This window comes from Rhinoraja longicauda, chromosome 5 (assembly GCF_053455715.1).
Source record: "Rhinoraja longicauda isolate Sanriku21f chromosome 5, sRhiLon1.1, whole genome shotgun sequence".
NCBI classification, from domain to species: Eukaryota; Metazoa; Chordata; class Chondrichthyes; order Rajiformes; family Arhynchobatidae; genus Rhinoraja; species Rhinoraja longicauda.
The window spans coordinates 77,312,028-77,332,457 of NC_135957.1; the positions used below are offsets into that span (position 1 = coordinate 77,312,028).

The following is a 20,430-nucleotide window of genomic DNA, read 5'->3' on the forward strand; positions in this document are numbered from 1 at the left end:
TGTGCGATGTGACCATCTGGCTCAGCAGGACCGGTTCATAGCAGCTATGGCCCTGGGGATGAAGCTGTTCCGGAGTCTGGAGGTGCGGGCGTAGAAGGCCTTGTATCGTCTGCCCGATGGAAGGAGTTCGAACAGACTGTTGCAGGGGTGTAAAGAGTCTTTGTGGATGCTGGTGGCTTTTCTGAGGCATCGTGTGTTGTAGATGCCCTCCAAGGCTGGTAGCTGTGTTCCGATGGTCCTCTGAGCTCTATGGACTATCCGCTGGAGAGCTTTCCTCTCTGCCTCCGTGCAGCTGAGGTACCACACAGGGATGCCATGTGTTAGGATGCTCTCTATGGTGCAGCGGTAGAATGTCGTCAGCAGCTGTTGGGGTAGACCAGACTTCTTCAGTGTTCTTAGGTAGAACAGTCGTTGCTGTGCCTTCTTGACCAGCGCAGCAGTGTTATTGGACCATGTTAGGTCCTCCGAAATGTGAGTGCCCAGAAACTTGAAGCTGGACACTCTCTCCACACTGTCCCCGTTGATAAAGATCGGGGCGTATTCCCCGTTCTGTGTATAGGTAAATTAGATGAGTTTAATTTAGAGATACAGCGTGGAAACAGGCACTTCGGCCCACCGAGTCTGCGCCGACCAGCGATCCCCGCACATTAACACTACCCTACACATACCAGGGATAATGTTTACATTTATAACAAGCCAATTAACCTACAAACTTGTACGTCTTTGGATTGTGGGAGGAAACCGAAGATCTCGGAGAAAACCCAGGCAGGTCATGGGGGGAACGTACAAATTCTGTACAGACAGCACTTGTAGTCAGGATCGAACCCGGGTCTCTGGCGCTAAGGTAGAAGCTCTAGCGTTACATCACCGTGCCGCCCTGAAGTACTTTAATTTCACATTTGTTGATGCACATTACACAGATTGTGCAATGTTGCAAAATGATGTCTGGGATTTCTCCTTTCCACCCCATTTCCCCGACACCCCAACCAAAGGAAAATATCATCAAAGTACCAATTCTGTTCTTGTCTTCTGCATAATAATATATCTGTAATGTTGATGAAATTTCAATATTTACTTTTTTTGCTTGCTGTGACCTGATGCATGCAAAATATACAAATTAGCTGCTTGGAGAAAAGTGTAGGGCAGCTAGTTCAGATCTATATATAATATCTGTTATATATATTTGTTTGAGATGTATTGAATTGAATCAAATTGAAAAATACAGCATGAAAACAGACCCTTTGGCCCACTCAGCCCACATTGACTATCGATTATCTTTTCACACTAGTTTTATGTTATTGCACTGTTGCATCCACTCCCAACACACGAGAGCAATTTAAAGAGGCCAATTATCTCCTCACTCACAAGTCTTTGGGATGTGGGAGGAAACAGGAGCATCCTGAGGAAATCACACGGTCACGGGGAGAACGTGCAAACTCCACACAAACAGCACCCGAGGTCAGGTTGGACCCCGGGACTCTGGCGCCGTGAGGCTGTCTTTGTTGCGACCATATCCCTAAACGTTTAAATATTGGTGTACAAGACGACTTGCAAGATAATTGAAGCTTCAGCTTCTGAACAGCTTCTTCCCCTCTGTTATGAGGCTTCTGAACAATCCTTCCATAACCTCGGCCACTGTCCGATTCACCTCTACCTCATTGCGGACATTGGTCTTTGTCTAGGGAACTGGTGTGCTTCAGTGTTGAGAACTATATTCTGTACTCAATATCTTCCACTTTGCTCCACCTATTGTATTGAGTTTACCTTGATTGCATTTATATATAGTATTACCTGATCTGATTGGATAGCATGCAAGACAAAGCTTTTCACTGTACCTTGGTGCACATGACAATAATAAACCCAAACATAAAGATGCTTTAGGAAGGAAAGGGAAATCAATCCATCTGCAACGCACATCAGGACATTTCTTTAACCAGCAATGAAGCTCTGTGACATTGATAACTGAGAACAGATTGTTCAAGATCGTTGGGCATGGTGCACACTAATTAATAGCGACCCATTTGAAACATGCCGCATCAGTCATTCTGAAGCCAGGAAAAATATTCATCTGGCCAATTGATCCAAACAGCCATTATGTCTTGCCTCACCTGTACTAAAGTCGGAAAGTAAGCAGCCCATCAAAATTGGGCTGCTTAGTAGCAGTTTTCAAAAATTTGAAGTATAATAAAATTGGCAATGATTGTTGCCTGTCAACGGTTACTCAGTAATGCATTAAGAAGAGCTGCTACCTTGCAGCTCCAGTGACCTGGGTTCATTCCTATTATTGCAGTACTATTACTGCACTACTGTTGTCTATTTGTTTGTCTGTTTGGTTTTTGTTTTGGTGTTTACTGTGGGTTTTACAGAGTGATGTCTGTTTACATATCTGTGGCACTGCTGCAAACAAGAATGTTATTGTTCGATTTCAGGATCTTTAATCGGAGGGTGGTGAATCTGTGGAATTCATTGCCGCAGATGGCTATGGAGACCGAGTCAATAGATATTTTTACGGTGGAGATTGATAGATTCTTGCTTAGTACAGGGTCAGTAGTTATGGGGAGAAGGCCAGAGAATGATGTTGAGAGGGTAAGGTCGATCAGCCATGATTGAATGGTGAAGTAGACTTGATGGCTGAATTGCCCGATTCTGCTTCACTTATGAACTATGGCATATGACAATAAAACACTTGATTTCTGACCACTGTATGTGTGTAGTTAGCACATTCTCGCTTTGACTGTGTTGCTTTCCTGTGAGTGCTCCCTCGTTTTAAAATAGATGTGGCGTGATTGGTTATTTGACCACTCCAGTTAATACTAGTATGTCAATAAGTGGTAACATCTTGGGGAAATTGATGGGAATGTGGGGAGAATGGGATTGGTGTAAGTGGGTGCTTCATGGTCAGATCCAGTCAGTAAAGGGCCAGTTTCCCTGCTATCTTTCTCTCTAAATCCAGAATGAATATAAATATCTAATAAATTGCAGTGTAAAGGTGACACACTAAAAAATGCAAATATATTCAGGAACTGCAGCTCCCAAAATTTGTACTTTTACACTTGACGCAATCTTACAAACATTACAGGAAATATTTTATTTTCAAACTTTTCTCTGACATATTTGTAGGTTTGTTTCGAAAGACGAAATTGCGGAGCATTTGGATAGCAGTAACAGGATCGTTCCAAGTCAGCATGGATTTACGAAGGGGAAATCATGCTTGACTAATCTTCTGGAATTTTTTGAGGATGTAACTAGGAAAATTGACAGGGGAGAGCCGGTAGATGTAGTGTACTTGACTTTCAGAAAGCCTTCGACAAGGTCCCACATAGGAGATTAGTGGGCAAAATTAGAGCACATGGTATTGGGGGTAGGGTACTGACATGGATAGAAAATTGGTTGGCAGACAGAAAACAAAGAGTGGGGATAAATGGGTCCCTTTCAGAATGGCAGGCAGTGACTAGTGGGGTACCGCAAGGCCCGGTGCTGGGACCGCAGCTATTTACAATATACATTAATGACTTGGATGAAGGGATTAAAAGTAACATTAGCAAATTTGCAGATGATACAAAGCTGGGTGGCAGTGTGAACTGTGAGGAAGATGCTATGAGGTTGCAGGGTGACTTGGACAGGTTGTGTGAGTGGGCGGATGCATGGCAGATGCAGTTTAATGTGGATAAGTGTGAGGTTATCCACTTTGGTGGTAAGAATAGGAAGACAGATTATTATCTGAATGGTGTCAAGTTAGGAAAAGGGAACGTACAACGAGATCTGGGTGTCCTAGTGCATCAGTCGCTGAAAAGAAGCATGCTGTTACAGCAGGCAGTAAAGAAAGCCAATGGAATGTTGGCCTTCATAACAAGAGGAGTTGAGTATAGGAGCAAAGAGGTCCTTCTACGGTTGTACAGGGCCCTAGTGAGACCGCACCTGGAGTACTGTGTGCAGTTTTGGTCTCCAAATTTGAGGAAGGATATTCTTGCTATTGAGGGCGTGCAGCGTAGGTTTACTAGGTTAATTCCCGAAATGGCGGGACTGTCAAATGTTGAAAGACTGAAGCGACTAGGCTTGTATACACTGGAATTTAGAAGGATGAGAGGGGATCTAATTGAAACATATAAGATTATTAAGGGTTGGACACATTAGAGGCAGGAAACATGTTCCCAATGTTGGGGGAGTCCAGAACCAGGGGCCACAGTTTAAGAATAAGGGGTAGGCCATTTAGAACGGAGTTGAGGAAAAACTTTTTCAGTCAGAGAGTTGTAAATCTATGGAATTCTCCACCTCAGAAGGCAGTGGAGGCCAATTCTCTGAATGCATTCAAGAGAGAGCTAGATAGAGCTCTTAAGAATAGTGGAGTCAGGGGGTATGGGGAGAAGGCAGGAACGGGGTACTGATTGAGAATGATCAGCCATGATCACATTGAATGGTGGTGCTGGCTCAAAGGGCCGAATGGCCTACTCCTGCATCTATCGTCTATTGTTTCCATTATTGATTTTCTACATTCCTGAGAGTGTGATGCAGAAGTCAGATCCATTTCTTCCTCAAACATAAAGTGTTTTCATTTTGAAGGCCAATAACTTTTTATTGAAGTAATATTACACTAATTCCATTATGTGCTCTGACGGCACAAGAGGAAAGAATATAAAACAAGCTGCTGAATTACCTTTTGATAGAGGAAACAGTGATACTGTAATATACCTGCATTATTTCCACAAACCATTAAATGGAATTAGCATTCATTTCAAATGAAATGTGGTGGAATAGATTGCTGAGATTATCCTGGGAACTTTTCAAGGCTATAATGGTGGAGTTAAGAACTGGTTGGTTAATCCAAGAACTGGTCGGATGAGAAAGAACAGGATTTGATAGAAGACTGATTATTTCCTTTGAGATGTACTAGAATAAGACCTTTAATGTAACAGAATCTATCACAACATCGGTTTGGTTTAGAGATACAGGGTGGAAACAGGCCCTTCAACCCATCGAGTCCGCATCGACCAGCGATCCCCGCACATTAACACTATCCTACACACACTAGTGACAATTTTCATTTATACCAAGCCAATTAACGGACAAACCTGTACATCTTTGGAGCGTGGGAGTAAACCAAAGATCCCGGAGAAAACCCACGCGGTCAAGGGGAGCACGTACAAACTCCGTACAGACAGCACCCTTTGTCGGGATCGAACCCGGGTCTCTGGCGCTGGAAAAGCAGCAACTCTGCCCTGTACTTGTCATCATCAATCTTGTTCTCTTTCCTAGTTCTGCACATCCTTTCTGTTTACTGCATCAAATATGGTGGCCTAATTGGCGAGTGTAAATAATACGTAGATTATTATTTATGCATTACCTCAGTCAAGGTATTTAGAAGTGAAAGCTTCTGGGCTACAGTATTTTCTTCTAGGGTTAGTGGTTCCCACATGCATCATGATCAACATTCAAGATTAAACTGAGTGGGGAAAGAAAAAAGGATGGAAATGTGATGAGTAATATTTCAAGCGTTGAACTGTTTGCCTTTTCTTGCCTGGAGATGTAAAGCAGAGCAAAATGGTTTCTGTTTATATTGTGTGAAAGATGATAATTAAAAGAATTCTCCTTTGGATACAGCCAATGCTGCCAGTCACCTGTCTCTTCCTTTTCAGGTGGAATGTTTTTGGCAACAGGGAGCACAGATCACATTATTCGAGTTTACTATTTTGGGTCAGGGCTACCCGAGAAAATTTCAGAGTTGGAATTTCATACTGTAAGTACCTTTGTTCTAAGAAAAATAATTTACTTTCTTTGGAGCATGCCTTGAGCATGGAATAATAAAACAAACAATGTGTAATTATAGATGATAAATGTAAAAAATCTTAACGTGTTAAACATAATAAAAAATTCACTAAGGTGAGCCATTTGGTGCATCCCAAATAATTACCACTCTTTAAATAATACATGCTCAATTATCTTTAAAAAATTCCAATGGGATCTGTTTTACTGCCCTTTCAGTCAGTGCAATCCTAATCATTAACATTCTTCTAAGTAAGAACGTTCCTCTATATGAAAGTGTATCTTTTTAGATTTTTTTTTAGATTTAGAGATACAGCGCGGAAACAGGCCCTTCGGCCCACCGAGTCCGCGCTGCCCAGCGATCCCCGCACATTAACACTATCCTACACACACTAGGGACAATTTTTACATTTACCCAGTCAATTAACCTACACACCTGTACGTCTTTGGAGTGTGGGAGGAAACCAAAGATCTCGGAGAAAACCCACGCAGGTCACGGGGAGAACGTACAAACTCCGTACAGACGGCGCCTGTAGTCAGGATCGAACCTGAGTCTCCGGCGCTGCATTCGCTGTAAGGCAACAACTCTACCGCTGCGCCACCGTGCCGCAGTGCACTCTTCTAACTCTTGCACTTTATCTTTGGCTGGCTGCTGCCCATTTGCCAAAGTGTTGATCTTTACTCGCTCATTCAAAATCTCCCCTGGTGTTCAATATCTATATTCAGCTCTCTGCATGAACTTGTCTATTCTTGGAAGAATAATCTTAACACTTTCAAACATAGAAACATAGAAAATAGGTGCAGGAGTAGGCCATTCGGCCCTTCGAGCCTGCACCGCCATTCAATATGATCATGGCTGACCATCCTGCTCAGTAACCTGTACCTGCCTTCTCTCCATACCCCCTGATCCCTTTAGCCACAAGGGCTACATCTAACTCCCTCTTAAATATAGTCAATGAACTGGCCTCAACTACCTTCTGTGGCAGAGAATTCCACAGACTCACCACTCTCTGTGTGAAGAAATGTTTTCTCATCTCGGTCCTAAAAGACTTCCCCCTTATCCTTAAGCTGTGACCCCTGGTTCTGGACTTCCCCAACATCGGGAACAATCTTCCCGCATCTAGCCTCTCCAACCCCTTAAGAATTTTATATGTTTCTATAAGATCCCCCCTCAGTCTTCTAAATTCCAGCGAGTATAAGCCTAGTCTATCCAGTCTTTCTTCATATGAAAGTCCTGCCATCCCAGGGATCAATCTGGTGAACCTTCTCTGTACTCCCACTAAGGCTAGAATGTCTTTCCTCAGATTAGGAGACCAAAACTGTACACAATGCTCCAGGTGCGGTCTCACCAAGGCCCTGTACAACTGCAGCAGAACCTCCTATACTCAAACTCTCCATTTTTCTAAAAGGTTTCCCATTTATAACGTAGGAAGGAACTGCAGGTGCTGGTTTACACTGAAGATAAGATACAAAATGCTGGGGTAACTCAGCATGTCAAGCAACATCTCTGGCGAATCCCCCATTTATAATCTCCCATTTATAGTATTGCCCTTGTAAACCATCTCTGAACACTCAAACAAACTTCCTTTTACTTCCAAAATTGTGGTACTCAGAATTATACGCACTATTTCAATCGAGATTTAGGAAGTGATTCACGAAGGATTGGTTCAATCTCTATATTTTCTGTAAATTCACTTTGTTCCTGTTTACAAAGACAAAATTCAAGATTTGAGAATTTGCGCACTCTTCAAACTTAAGTCCAGTATTTTTCCCCAAAGCAAATCATTCCCCATTTCTCCACAATAAATTGCATTTGGCACATCTTTGCCCACTTGAATCTTTCTTACATCAATTTGCTACATTTCCAAATTGTAAATCATTAACTAATTTTAAAAATTGTACTGTCTGTAACCACATAACAAGTGAGCCAATGCACCTGATACCGATTTCCTAATGCAAGTGATAATCTGTAATATATTAAAATTGCAGTGAAGGCTAATGAATTCAGTTGGAAATTGCATTGGAAACTCTTTGGTCTGGCTCTACTAATGAGGAAAGCCAATGGGGAAACATTTTCTGGCATGTTTCATTGATTATTGTTGGCATGGTTGCCAGATGGGTCTTGAAAGGATTGTGACTTTAATGTTTGTAGAATGCCAGGTCTACAGAGTGACTGGTGAGAAGAATAGGAGTTTGCACACATGATAGACTCTTCAGTAGAAGTTAAGTTTCACAAATTCAAATGTGACTTGGGATAATGTGATGAATTAAATGCTTAAAACTCATTTGCAGTTTCAGTGAACCACATGATTTAGATTAAATTCGCTTGACTGTCGATAGTTTAACTTTTTTATAGAGCTTCACGTGGTGGTGAAAGACAACTGGCGTCTCTTCCTCCTTTGCCAATTTTCTTCCCATGCTTCCCTCACCCTGCCCTCTCTCTTTCTCCCCTTTCTCCGCCTCTTCAACAATCTTCAGGCTTTACATTCTTATTGCACCTCTTTGTCTGTTTTTAACATTTTACCCAATCTTACCCTCGGATGCTGTATTATGAGGAGGTGTATAAATCCATGAGGGGAATAGATAGGGTGAATGGAGGGGGGATTTTCTTTCACACAGTCTACGGAAAGATGTGCCAAAAGAAGTAGTTAAGGCAGGTACAATAGCAACATTTAAAAGACATTTGAACAGGTACATAGAGAGGAAAGGTTTATAGGGATATGGGGGAATTGAAGTTAACGGGGACTAGCTTAGATGGGGCATCTTGGTCAGCGTGGATGAGGTGGGCTGAAGAGCTTGTTTCTGTGGTTGTGTAGTAAGGAACTGCAATACTGGTTTACACTCAAGATAGACACAAGATGCTGGAAAAACTCAGCGGGACAGGCGCCATCTCTGGAGGGAAGGAATGGGCGACATTTCAGGGTGAGACTCATCTGAAGAAGGGTCTCAACCCGAAACGTCAACCATTCCTTCTCTCCAGAGATGCTGCCTGTCCCGCTGAGTTACTACAGCATCTTGTTTCTGTGGCGATGTGACCCCATGATTATTATTATTTATTATTGGTTTTAAAGACCAAATTTTGTCCACTTACATAGATGACAACTATATGTTAAATAATTTACCAAGGTTGGATTTGCTGAAGTAAGATCATGCTATGTTGGCAAATGGGGCTTTTGCTTGTACATTTTGTTATAGGAATGGTTTAAAAGCAAGGGAGAACCATTTGTTAATTAAGAAGGGACATTCAAGGGAGGATAGAGTAGAAAGTATTCTGGACCTCATTATTTTCTGGTACAGAGCCTGCAGGGTGTTGCATTGCCGAACCCACCCTGTGGTAATGGGATCTCTGTGGCGTCTTTCAAGGTTTTCGGATGTAGGGGGATTTGACATTCCATCTTGTCACAGACTTGATCAATTTACTTCTGGCCCCAGGAAAGTTATTTACAGGCTAGTTGGCATGATAAAATCTTAAATGAGAATTGTTTCCCAAGTACATCTGGAATGCTGACAGATAATTGACATTCTTGTCACCTGTATCCTATCTTTAATTGTTTGTAAAATTGAAAATCTGACTTATGTTGTGATATTAAGAAGTTATCGATGCTTAATTCAAGAAAAGCAAACATTAATTACAGTCACCTAATTTTAGTTCCTGTTTATATTTTTGTTAGGACAAAGTTGACAGTATTCAGTTCTCCAACACAAGTGACAGGTAAGAATAAACATGCAGTTTTCAATTATTCTTGTTGCTGGACCCTTAAATTGTGTGTTAGCGAATGATTTAGCTGGTAGCGCACTGCCTCACCAGAGTCCCTGGTTCAATCCTGACCTTGGTTGTTATTTATGTAGTTTGCACGTTCTCCCTATGATCTTTGTGGGTTTCCTCCGGGTGCTCCGGTTTCCTCCCGCATCCCAAAGACGTGCCTGTTTGTAGATTAATTGGCCTCTGTAAATTGCCCCTAGTGTGTCAGGTGTAGGTGTGGAAGTGGGATAACATAGACCGAGTGTCAACTAGTGATTGATGGCTAGCATGGACCCGAAGGGCCTATTTCCATGCTGTATCTCTAAACTAAACTAAAACAAATGTAAATTGTTTGCTCTATAAAACGATGTTAACACCGCTCATAAACTGATCCATCAGCAGTCAAGCCTTTATTAGAAACAGAAAGTGTTCAGCGAGTCAGGCCACATCTGTGGAAAGCAAAACTTAATGCTTCACATCAGAAATTATTTGTCAGAACTGGGAAAAAGAAAAAAAAAACTTGCTTTTTAAGTTGCGGAGATGGTGATCAAGGAAGTCAAGTCATGAATGTTTAATTGTTAGTGTAGGAAGGAACTGCAGATGTGTACTGACAATGGAACAATTAAATGCTTGCATCATCAGCATGACACGTCTGTCATATGTTGAACGACTGGAGCGACTAGGCTTGTATTTACTGGAATACAAGCCTAGTATTCCAGTAACTAGAATTTTGGAATTTAGAAGGATTAGAGGAGATCTTATCGAAACATATAAGATTATTAAGGGGTTGGACACGTTAGAGGCAGAAAACATGTTCCCAATGTTAGGGGAGTCCAGAACAAGGGGCCACAGTTTAAGAATAAGGGGTAGGCCATTTAGAACTGAGATGAGGAAAAACTTTTTCAGTCAGGGAGTTGTGAATCTGTGGAATTCTCTGCCTCAGAAGGCAGTGGAGGCCAATTTTCTGAATGCATTCAAGAGAGAGCTAGATAGAGCTCTTAAGGGTATGGGGAGAAGGCAGGAACGGGGTACTGATTGAGAATGATCAGCCATAATCACATTGAATGGCGGTGCTGGCTCGAAGGGCCGAATGGCCTCCTCCTGTACCTATTGTCTATTGCCTGTTGTAAATAAAATAGACATAGATAATTTCTAAGAAACAAATTGGGACAAATTAATATCTTCTTCAGGTGAGGTCAAGTTGCTGTAGTGAACACAAACAAAGCAACATATAAATGCTTTGTAATTTTGAGTTCAAGGAAAGATCAGACTGTGCCGAGGAAAGAGTAAAACGGAGTCAATATTACAAAGGGGTAACCGATAGCAGAATTGATCAGTTATGACACGGAAGCAAAGAAACTTTCTTGCATGAGATGGATTGCATGGATTTGATGCAGACAGTCTCCATCGCCAATGCACAAATGAAAACTGGCAAATGGTTTCTCAGTCCTGAAACCAATGACGAGTTCCTCGATAGGCACAAGTTGCTGGAGTATCTCAGTAGGTCAGGCAGCATCTCTGGAGAGAAAGGATGGGTGATGTTTTGGGTTGGAACCCTTCTTCAGACTGAAAATAGAGAGGAGGGATTTATTTGAGTCTGATGAAGGGTCCCGACCCGAAACATCACCGACACATTTTCTCCAGAGATGCTGCCTGGCCCGCTGAATTACCCCAGCTTTTTGTGCCTATCTTTGGTGACTTTTTTCGTTTTGTTAACGCTGAGTGAAAGCATGAAATAAAAGCTTGCACAAATATAACCTCTGAATAACTAGACACAAGGAACTGCAAATGTTGGAATCTTGCATAGAACACAAAGTGTTGGAGTAACTTAGCAGGTCAGGCAGCATATCTGGAGGACATTCATAGGTGACGTTTCGGATTGGGAGCCTTCTTCAGAGCCTGTTGGATTCAATATTGTTCTGAATGCTGCAATGTGCTGAGAGAGAGAGAGGATGACATTGTGTTTCACAAGCTTATATTGGTCTGTGTTATTTTTGTGCAGAGTGGTCAGGATGGGGAATGGTTTCAGAGTGGTCAGGATGGGGAAACATACATCTAGCCCCCTCACCCTGAACACAGGATCCCCCCAGGGTTGCATCCTTAGCCCCCTACTGTACTCCCTGTACACACATGACTGTGTGGCCAGGTTCAGCTCAAACTCCATCATCAAGTTTCCTGATGACACTGTGGTGGTGGGCCGGATCTCCGACAACGATGAGAAGGCCTACCGGGAAGAGGTGGCTGATCTGGCACTCTGGTGTTGGGACAATAGCCTCCTCTTGAATGTCAAAAAAACGAAGGAGCTGATTGTGGACTTTAGAAGGGCTCAACATCCAAGGACGTACACGCAACTGGAGATAAATGGGTCTACTGTGGATAGGGTGAGCAGTTTTAAATACTTAGGAGTCCACATCACAGAGGATCTGACATGGGCAACGCACATTGCTGCACTGGTGGGTAAGGCAAAGCAGCGCCTTTACCACCTTAGACAGCTGAGGAAATTCAGTGTCTCTGAGGATCCTTCATTGCTTCTATTCTGGGGCTGTAGAGAGCATCCTGTCTGGCAACATTACAGTTTGGTTTGGGAACAGCTCTGCCCAGGACAGGATGGCCCTGCAGAGAGTAGTGCGTTCGGCAGAACGCACCATGGGAACTACACTCGCCCCCCTGCAGGACCTATACATTAGGAGGTGCAGATCCAGAGCAAGCAAGATCATGAGGGACCCCTGCCACCCCAGTAACGGACTGTTCCAGATGCTACGGTCAGGCAAACGCCTCCGCTATCACGCTGTGAAAACGGAGAGGATGCGACGGAGTTTCTGCCCACAGGCCATCAGGACTGTTAACTATTATATCTCCAGGGACTAAATTTTTTCTGTATTCATTTAAATTTTTATGCTGTAATTGTAATTTTTTGCACAATCCGCAGGCGTTGCCACTTTCATTTCACTGCACATCTTGGATGTGTATGTGACAAATAAACTTGGCTTGACTTGACTTGAAGGCCACAGACAAGGAGAGAGGTTGTAAGGATAGGGTTCTGGGGGAAGGGGAATAATTAGTGGACATTAGTGGAATCAAAAATGACAGCTTTGATTCTCTTTTCACTGATGTTGCCTGACCTATTGAGTGTTTCTCATGTTTTGTGCTTTTATTTCAGATTTACAGAATCTGCAGGTTTTTTGGTTGTCTGCATTGCCATTTTTCTTAGAATAAATAGCCTTGCATACCATAGTTGATCACACTGTGAGGATTCACGTTATTGTCTTTAATATTCCTACCATTTAGACTTTGGAAATACAGCACGGAAACAGGCCCTTTGGCCCACCGAGCCCATGCTGACCAGCGATCACCCCATACATTAACACTACCCTACACACTAGGGATAAATTACAGATGCTGTTTAACCCACAAACCTGTACGTCTTTGGAGTGTGGGTGGAAACCAGAGCACCGGAGGGAAACCCACGTGGTCACAGGGAGAACATACAAACTCTGTACAGACAGCACCCAGAGTCAGGATCGAACCTGGGTGCCTGGTGCTTTTGGTTGGCTGCATTGAATAGAGAATAAATATCCTTCCAGACCATAGTTGATCGCACTTTGATGTTTCACTTTGATGCTTTTAATATTCCTACTTTTTAAGCACTCATCAATTCATTGGTAGAAGTGATTATGGCCTGCTTAAATACTCTTAAGTAAAGAATTCCATAACCTAACTAGTATAAGAAAATAACTGCAGATGCTGGTACAAATCGAAGGTATTTATTCACAAAATGCTGGAGTAACTCAGCAGGTCAGGCAGCATCTCAGGAGAGAAGGAATGGGTGACGTTTCGGGTCGAGACCCTTCTTCAGACTGATGCTATCTTCATGAAAATAATTTTTTCACCCTCCCCTCTAATTTTTGTGACTAATGGATAGTTGTGTCCTCTTGCCACATCATCGAATGGTCAAAGTAAAGTCCGTATTTATGGTTTCTTACTGTTCTTTATTGAGTCTTTTGAATCAAGATTCGTTACCCTTTCCAAACACTGATAGCTGATGGCTTCCCTCAAATTGTTAATTTTTCCTTTTTGATACATTTGGTGTCAGACAGTGTTTTCTCAGTGCAATTATGTGTTTGCTTTCCAAACTTATATGATAATCTATAATATTACAAGTGACGTTTTGATTCTCAGTAGGTTTGTTAGCGGAAGTCGTGACGGAACAGCAAGGATCTGGCAGTTCTGTCGGCAAGAGTGGAGGAGCATTCTATTGGACATGGCGGTCAAGCCTGCTGGGTGAGTGATCAGAACCATAGTCAGTGAGCCATACAGCAAGTGGAAAAGCCCTTTGGCCCAACTCGTTCATGCACTATCTAAGCTAGTCCCATTTGACCGCATTTGGCCCAAATCCCTCTATCAATTCAATGATACTTTATTGTCACATGTACCTAGGTACACCTAAACCTTTCATATAATCATAGAGTGATACAGTGTGGAAACAGGCCCTTCGGCCCAATTTTCCCACACCAGCCAACACCTGCGCCCAAGTGTCTTTTAAATGTTACTCCCGTACCTGGGTGTACAGAATGAGCTGTCGGAGGGGATAGTTGAGCTTCCCTGGCAGGCCATTCCACATACCCCACCATTCTCTGAGTGAAAAGGTTGCCCCCTCAGGTTCCTATTAAATCTTTCCCCTCTCAAATTAAACCTATGTCCTCTGGTTCTTGATTTCTCTACCTTGGATAAAAGACTCTGTGGATTCACCCTACCTATTCTATTCCCCTCATGATTTTATATACCGCTATGAGATCACCCCTCAGCCTGATGAACTCCAAGGAATGAAGTCCTAGCCAGCCCAAGCTTTCTCTATAACTCAGGCCCTCGAGTTCTGGTAACATCCTCGTAAATATTTGCTGTATTCTTTCCAGTTTAGACCACTTTCAATTGTCTTTGTCATGGATGATGCTGGGCATTAATAATTAATTCCATCATATGCTGGAGATTGAAGTAAAAATACTTGTTCAGAAACTATGCCTGTAGGGTGTTAGGAGAAAAATAAAAAAGGAAAACTAGAAAGAAATATGACTTTAAGCTGTAAGGAGAAAAATAAATATAAAAGTTGTGTTATTCAATATTTTTGGGGTCTGGACATTTCTGATGAGGCCTGCATTCATTGTTCAGCCCTGATTCCTTTTGAAAAGGTGGTGGTGAGCCACTGCCTTGAATTACTCCAGTCTTTCTGATGAAGCTACTTTCACACTGTTAGATGTGAGGATTTAAACAGAGCAACTTGTGATAAACTGAACCAAAACAGAACTGATCTATTGACTGTTAAAGGGTGATTATGACTATTATTCTGTTGAAAAATGATTCAGATGCATCCAGTACCTTGCCATTTCTTGGTTTGGGGGCTTTCATTGAAATGCTGCGCAGGAACATGAAAGAAATGGGTGTGGGTACCTTCAGAGTCGTAGACTGAGAGCTGAGCATCTAACAAACCTCACTGTCAATTGGTGGAGCCCTATGACGATGTTGTAGTGGGAATGACCCCGTTAAAGGTTTCTATTTCAACGTGCAATGTTTGCTTCAGATGTTAAGTTAAAATGATATCCAGTGACTTAATATAAGACAATAACTGCAGATGCTGGTACAAATCGAAGGTATTTATTCACAAAATGCTGGAGTAACTCAGCAGGTCAGGCAGCATCTCAGGAGAGAAGGAATGGGTGGCGTTTCGGGTCGAGACCCTTCTTCAGACTGATGTCAGGGGGGCGGGACAAAGGAAGGGTATAGGTGGAGACAGGAAGATAGAGGGAGATCTGGGAAAGGGGGAGGGGAAGAGACGGACAGAGGAACGACTTATGTCAGAGCAGATTTGATAGGAAATGCTGAAAGACGCAAGATAAAGTAAGAAGTGTTCAATAAAAATTCTGCCGGTTACAAACAAATAGAACTAATTTCAAAACCACCTGGCTGAGAATGCCATTGAAATATTTCCTCTAAGCTCCAGAGAGTTGTTTGCCATGATGGCGGAGATTTATCGTATCTAGCGTCTGGTGTCAGGCATGCTGGTGATAAGGTCTACCCGCCAGATCTGGTTGAGTGTGTCTTGGAGCTTGACACTGTCATTGGTTTGCATTTCTGACCATTGGATTAGGGAGATGTTGTGGAGGCAGCTTTGGTGGTTCTTCTATGGTTCTTCAGTATGCTAGTTAAACATTATCCATATTTGCAAAACAGATGGAGAGGAAATGGATCATTACTATTTGGCTCACCACGAAATGGTGCAGCGTTTAAGGAGTAGGAAGGAACGGCAGATGCTGGTTTATATCGAAGATAGACACAAAGTGCTGCAGTAACTCAGTGGGTCAGGCAGCATCTCTGGAGAAAAAGGAATAGGTGACGTTTCGGGTCGGAAGAAAGGATCTGATCTGAAACGTCACCTATTCCTTTTTCTCCAGAGATGCTTCCTGACCCACTGAGTTACTCTAGCACTCTGTGTCTATCTTCAGCAACGTTTAAGGACTTGATTTAGAACTTGCTTAAGGACTTGCTTTTTCTTCAGTTGACCAACGGTGGTGCTGACTTACACGATGGGTGCCTGGAACGGGCTGCTAGGGGTGGTGGTGGAGACGGATACGATGGTGGTGTTCTGTCATATCTGGTGTTCAGATATGAATTCTGTCCCAAGCAGATATCTTGGCATCATTTTCAGTGCAGACATTGTGGCTTGAAATGCTTGTTCCTGTGCCGTACAGTTCAAAGCTCTGTGATGGAAATAAGTTATAGATTCATACAGCACGGAAACAGTAGTGTGGATTTTATCAGCGTTGTCTGCCTTTTTTGGGAAATTGGTCTTGAAATATGGAAAGCAATCCACATTTTCCAGGGTCATACCCAGGATCTTGAAGGTCAGAGATTGGGAGATGGTGCGTACAGATTGGTGGAGGATCTTTGTGCAGGAAGGAGCTGCAGATGCTGGTTTATATCGAAGATAGACACAAAGCGCTGGAGCAATTTAGCGGGTCGGGCAGCATCTCAAGAGAAAACAAATAGGTCACGTTTCGGGTCGGAACCCTTCTTCAGACTGAAAGTAGGGGTGGTGGACTGGGAGTAGGAAAAGACCAGAGCTCTCTTCGGAGAGAGGAAGAGAATTTATTCAAAGTAGACATAACTTGAGGAGACCATCATGGCTGGTCGGCATGGACTCGGTGGCCAAAGTCAACGCTGTATTTCTAAATTTAAAAATCTCAGTCTGGATTGCACACCACCATGTAATGAGTTTCAGAGGGCAGAAGAATTCTTCGTAATCCTGCTATTGCAAAGGTGCAAATGGAAAAGGTCAGCACTGATTGAACCATAGCTCTCACCACAGCGGAAGTATTCTTCGTCATGCAGGAGAATCTGGGGAATCTTCCAATTATATCTGTGCCAACACTGTGTGTAATTATTCACAAAATGCTGGAGTAACTCAGCAGGTCAGGCGGCATCTCGGGAGAGAAGGAATGGGTGACGTTTCGGGTCAAGACCCTTCTTCAGACTGAAGGAGTCTGAAGGTCTGAAGAAGGGTCTCGACCCGAAACGTCACCCATTCCTTCTCTCCCGAGATGCTGCCTGACCTGCTGAGTTACTCCAGCATTTTGTGAATAAATACCTTCGATTTGTACCAGCATCTCCAGTTATTTTCTTATACTACTGTGTGTGTAATTTTAGTTTGCATTTAATTGTCCTTTATTACACCTATTACCATTCACTGTTGTAAACTCATTGCATGTGCATCTTTCACAAACTATGAACGATTACCCTAGATCTGTCTCTTGTTTTGTTCTGCATCCTTTAGCAGGCTCCTTTACCTGGCATCAACAGGCCCAGTTGTTTATTTGAACACATCTTCCATTCCTCAGATTTATCCAACTAAACAATGTTTCCCATTATTGTTCTGATTGTTGGTCTTTTTCAGCTATTAAAAAGCCCCTTGAACCTTCTCCTCTTTTAACCTGATCATTGCACTTTCCACTTTCCTATCTTTGCATTGATTTCATGTTGGTATGTTTGTTCATCAGCGAAACACAGTTCTTTCTGTGAAAGGACTTTGAAACGTTATTTTTCATTTTTCCATTTTAAGGCAGAGATTGACAGATTATTGATTAGTACGGGTGTCGGGGGTTATGGGGAGAAGGCAGAAGAATGGGGTTGAGAGGGAAAGATAGATCAGCCATGATTGAATGGCGGAGTAGACTTGATGGGCCGAATGGCCTAATTTTGCTCCTGTAACTTATGAACTTATTACATCTGTGGTAACCAATTCAGGCTGGCTTCGCTTCTCAGTTGTCAGATCGTTGCTCACCTTCAAATTGCTGCTTTTCAACCTCTTGGTTCTTCCCTGTTCTGGCCCCTTCTGTGTCCTTGGTTCTAATCAGTTCACCAGTGTTGGCTGGGCCTTCAGCTTCTTTCACTTGAAGTTCAGCAATTGCGCTGCCTCATCCCAGCTTCTCCCACCCTCCCTACCTCCCATACCCACACCCCATAAATTACTTTGCCTCTCCAGCTCTTGCCTTTCGTGTTGCTCCATAAATCCTACTGCTTCTGGCCTGATTACTCCTCCTGTAACTCAGTCAAATTTTGATGGATAATGATCTTAGCATAATGTATCAGAGTTACGATGTTAAAAATAAATTGTTGCTGTGAATGAAAAACTATGGTGATGCATTTCCATCTTCTAATTAATGAACCAGAAGCAATCAATTAACTGAGGAGCTGAATCACAACTTGAAAATACAAGGTTCGTAGGTAAATGAGATATTCTTGATGCACTATGTTTAAAATTTAGAGGGTGGAGAGGAGCCTTGGTAATGCTTGCGCAAAATTTCTTCCTCATCATTGTGGTTTCTTCTAGATATCACAAAGTGGAATTGAATGGATATTGCAGTGTTGGGTTGTAAACTAACTGCAGCTAGATAGGCTATCAAGGGCCTTTATGTGAGGGAGAGGCGAGATGAGAAAGGCACTTTTGACATGGTTGTCTTCATAAAAATGACCCACTTATGTCGCAATGTAAAGCCAGGGCAACATCCTAAATTTAAATGCCTCTTAGACAAATGGAGATGCATCTTAATACATTTAATTGTGTAATGTGTGTAAATAAATAACTTGTGAAAACACAAGGGAGCAGAGTGTCCATGACTACATTTCAGATGAATGTCAGTAATTATTGATGATACTCCCAAGATTCTGTGCATGGACCCCTTATATAATTTTGGTTGACAGATTGCTACATATTCACCGCACACATCAGAAATATGTTTGTTTCTTCGTCACTTAGAACTGAGACAGACTAAATAACTTATTTATTGCTGTTTATATGTCATTTTGCAATCCACCTTAAAGACATAACTATAGGGACAATGAACAAATATTTTATCTTCTGAATCCCAAATCCTGTGGATTAATATTAGTTCATCTGAAATTTGCTAATGAGAACGGGTAGATGATGCGAGTTAGTGTTAACCCATTTAAGAATTGTAATGTATTTAATAATTTGGTGACTATCGCTGTTTACTGAATTTGGAAACACTGTCATTTCTGGTAAATAGGTTGGGGGCTTGAATTCCTTGTTAGGATTGAGCTGAAATTGACTCTCCAATGCCGTATCAAGGAAAAGCTGATTTTTTTGTGCTTCCTCCTTTGTTCCTTTTGGATTGTTTCACCATCATCTGCATAGTTTGCAGATAACAAAATTCTCCTTGCATCACCCTATTATACATACCAACATTTAGAGGCAAGGCACTGCAGATGCTGGTTTACACAAAAGGACACAAAGTTCTACAGTATCTCAGTGGGTCAGGCAGCATCACTGAAGAACATGGATAGGTGACATCACCTATCATCTTTCTCCAGAGATGTCGACTGACCCATTGAGTTCTTCCAGCACTTTGTGTCCTTTTGTATAAACCAACATTGTTGTTTTGTAGTACCTTGGTTCAAGTTCACTGGAATTCAAAGACTGCATATAATATGAATACGTAGGAAGGAACTGCAGATGCTGGTTTATACTGAAGATAGACACAAAATGCTGGAGTAACTCTGGGTTATGATATGAATCCATTTTGAGCTATTCTTTAGGCATGATGAGGTGCAAATAAATGCAAATTGTTTTGGGTAATGTAATGTCTTTTTGTTTTTGCTAGGCATAATCCACAAGGATTGGAAGACAAAGTGAACAAGCTGAAAGTAACTATGGTGGCATGGGATAGGCATGATAGCACAGTTATTACAGCTGTCAATAACCTAACATTGAAGGTTTGGAACTCCTGCACTGGTCAACTCATACATCATTTAATGGTAAGAAACTGCATTATTAATTTGAAATAAAATAATCAAGGAAATTAGCAGAAGGTTTGAATTTGTTTCGACGAATGAAAATGATCCGTGTCTTAATCATGACATAAAGTCATTTGTTGTGAAGGGGAAAGGTTTTCAAAACTTATTATCTTGAGTAGTTGCTCATTCATAACTTCTTTAGATGTTCCTAGGGGTCTACTTTCATCTTCTCTGTGGTCCTACCACTTTATTTCTTTTCATAGATTATAGGAACATAAATAGACCATCTGGCCCATCAAGTCTATTCTTCTATTCAATCATGACTATTCTATCTTTCCTTCTCAATCCCATTCTCCTGCCTTCTCACCATATCCCCAGTTCCCCTTTACAAATCAAAGTGCTTTCCCTTTACTCATTTTGGTTTCCTCTTGTTTTCATTTATATGTTATTACTTGGCTAATCTATTCATTTTTAAAGTCCTCACAGTTGTCTGCCATTTTGATTCTTCTGATCTATCCATATTTTACAAGTGTCAGAGGTTATGGGAAGAAGGCAGGAGAATGGGGTTAGGAAGGAGCGATAGATCAGCCATGACTGAATGGCGGAGTAGACTTTAGGGGCCG

At 42.1% G+C, this 20,430-nt stretch overlaps 1 protein-coding gene across 2 annotated transcripts in view; it reads left to right on the forward strand.

Annotated features, from left to right (window-relative positions):
* phip (PHIP subunit of CUL4-Ring ligase complex) overlaps positions 1–20,430 on the forward strand; it is a 205,731-nt gene that overhangs the window by 103,260 nt on the left and 82,041 nt on the right. The window contains exons 11-14 of one of the 2 annotated variants that reach the window (XM_078399830.1): positions 5,634–5,734; positions 9,432–9,472; positions 13,682–13,783; positions 19,675–19,828. In XM_078399830.1, coding sequence (XP_078255956.1) covers positions 5,634–5,734; positions 9,432–9,472; positions 13,682–13,783; positions 19,675–19,828 — 398 coding nt within the window. The remainder of the gene's footprint in view (positions 1–5,633; positions 5,735–9,431; positions 9,473–13,681; positions 13,784–19,674; positions 19,829–20,430) is intronic. The other variant, XM_078399831.1, reaches the window with a different exon arrangement.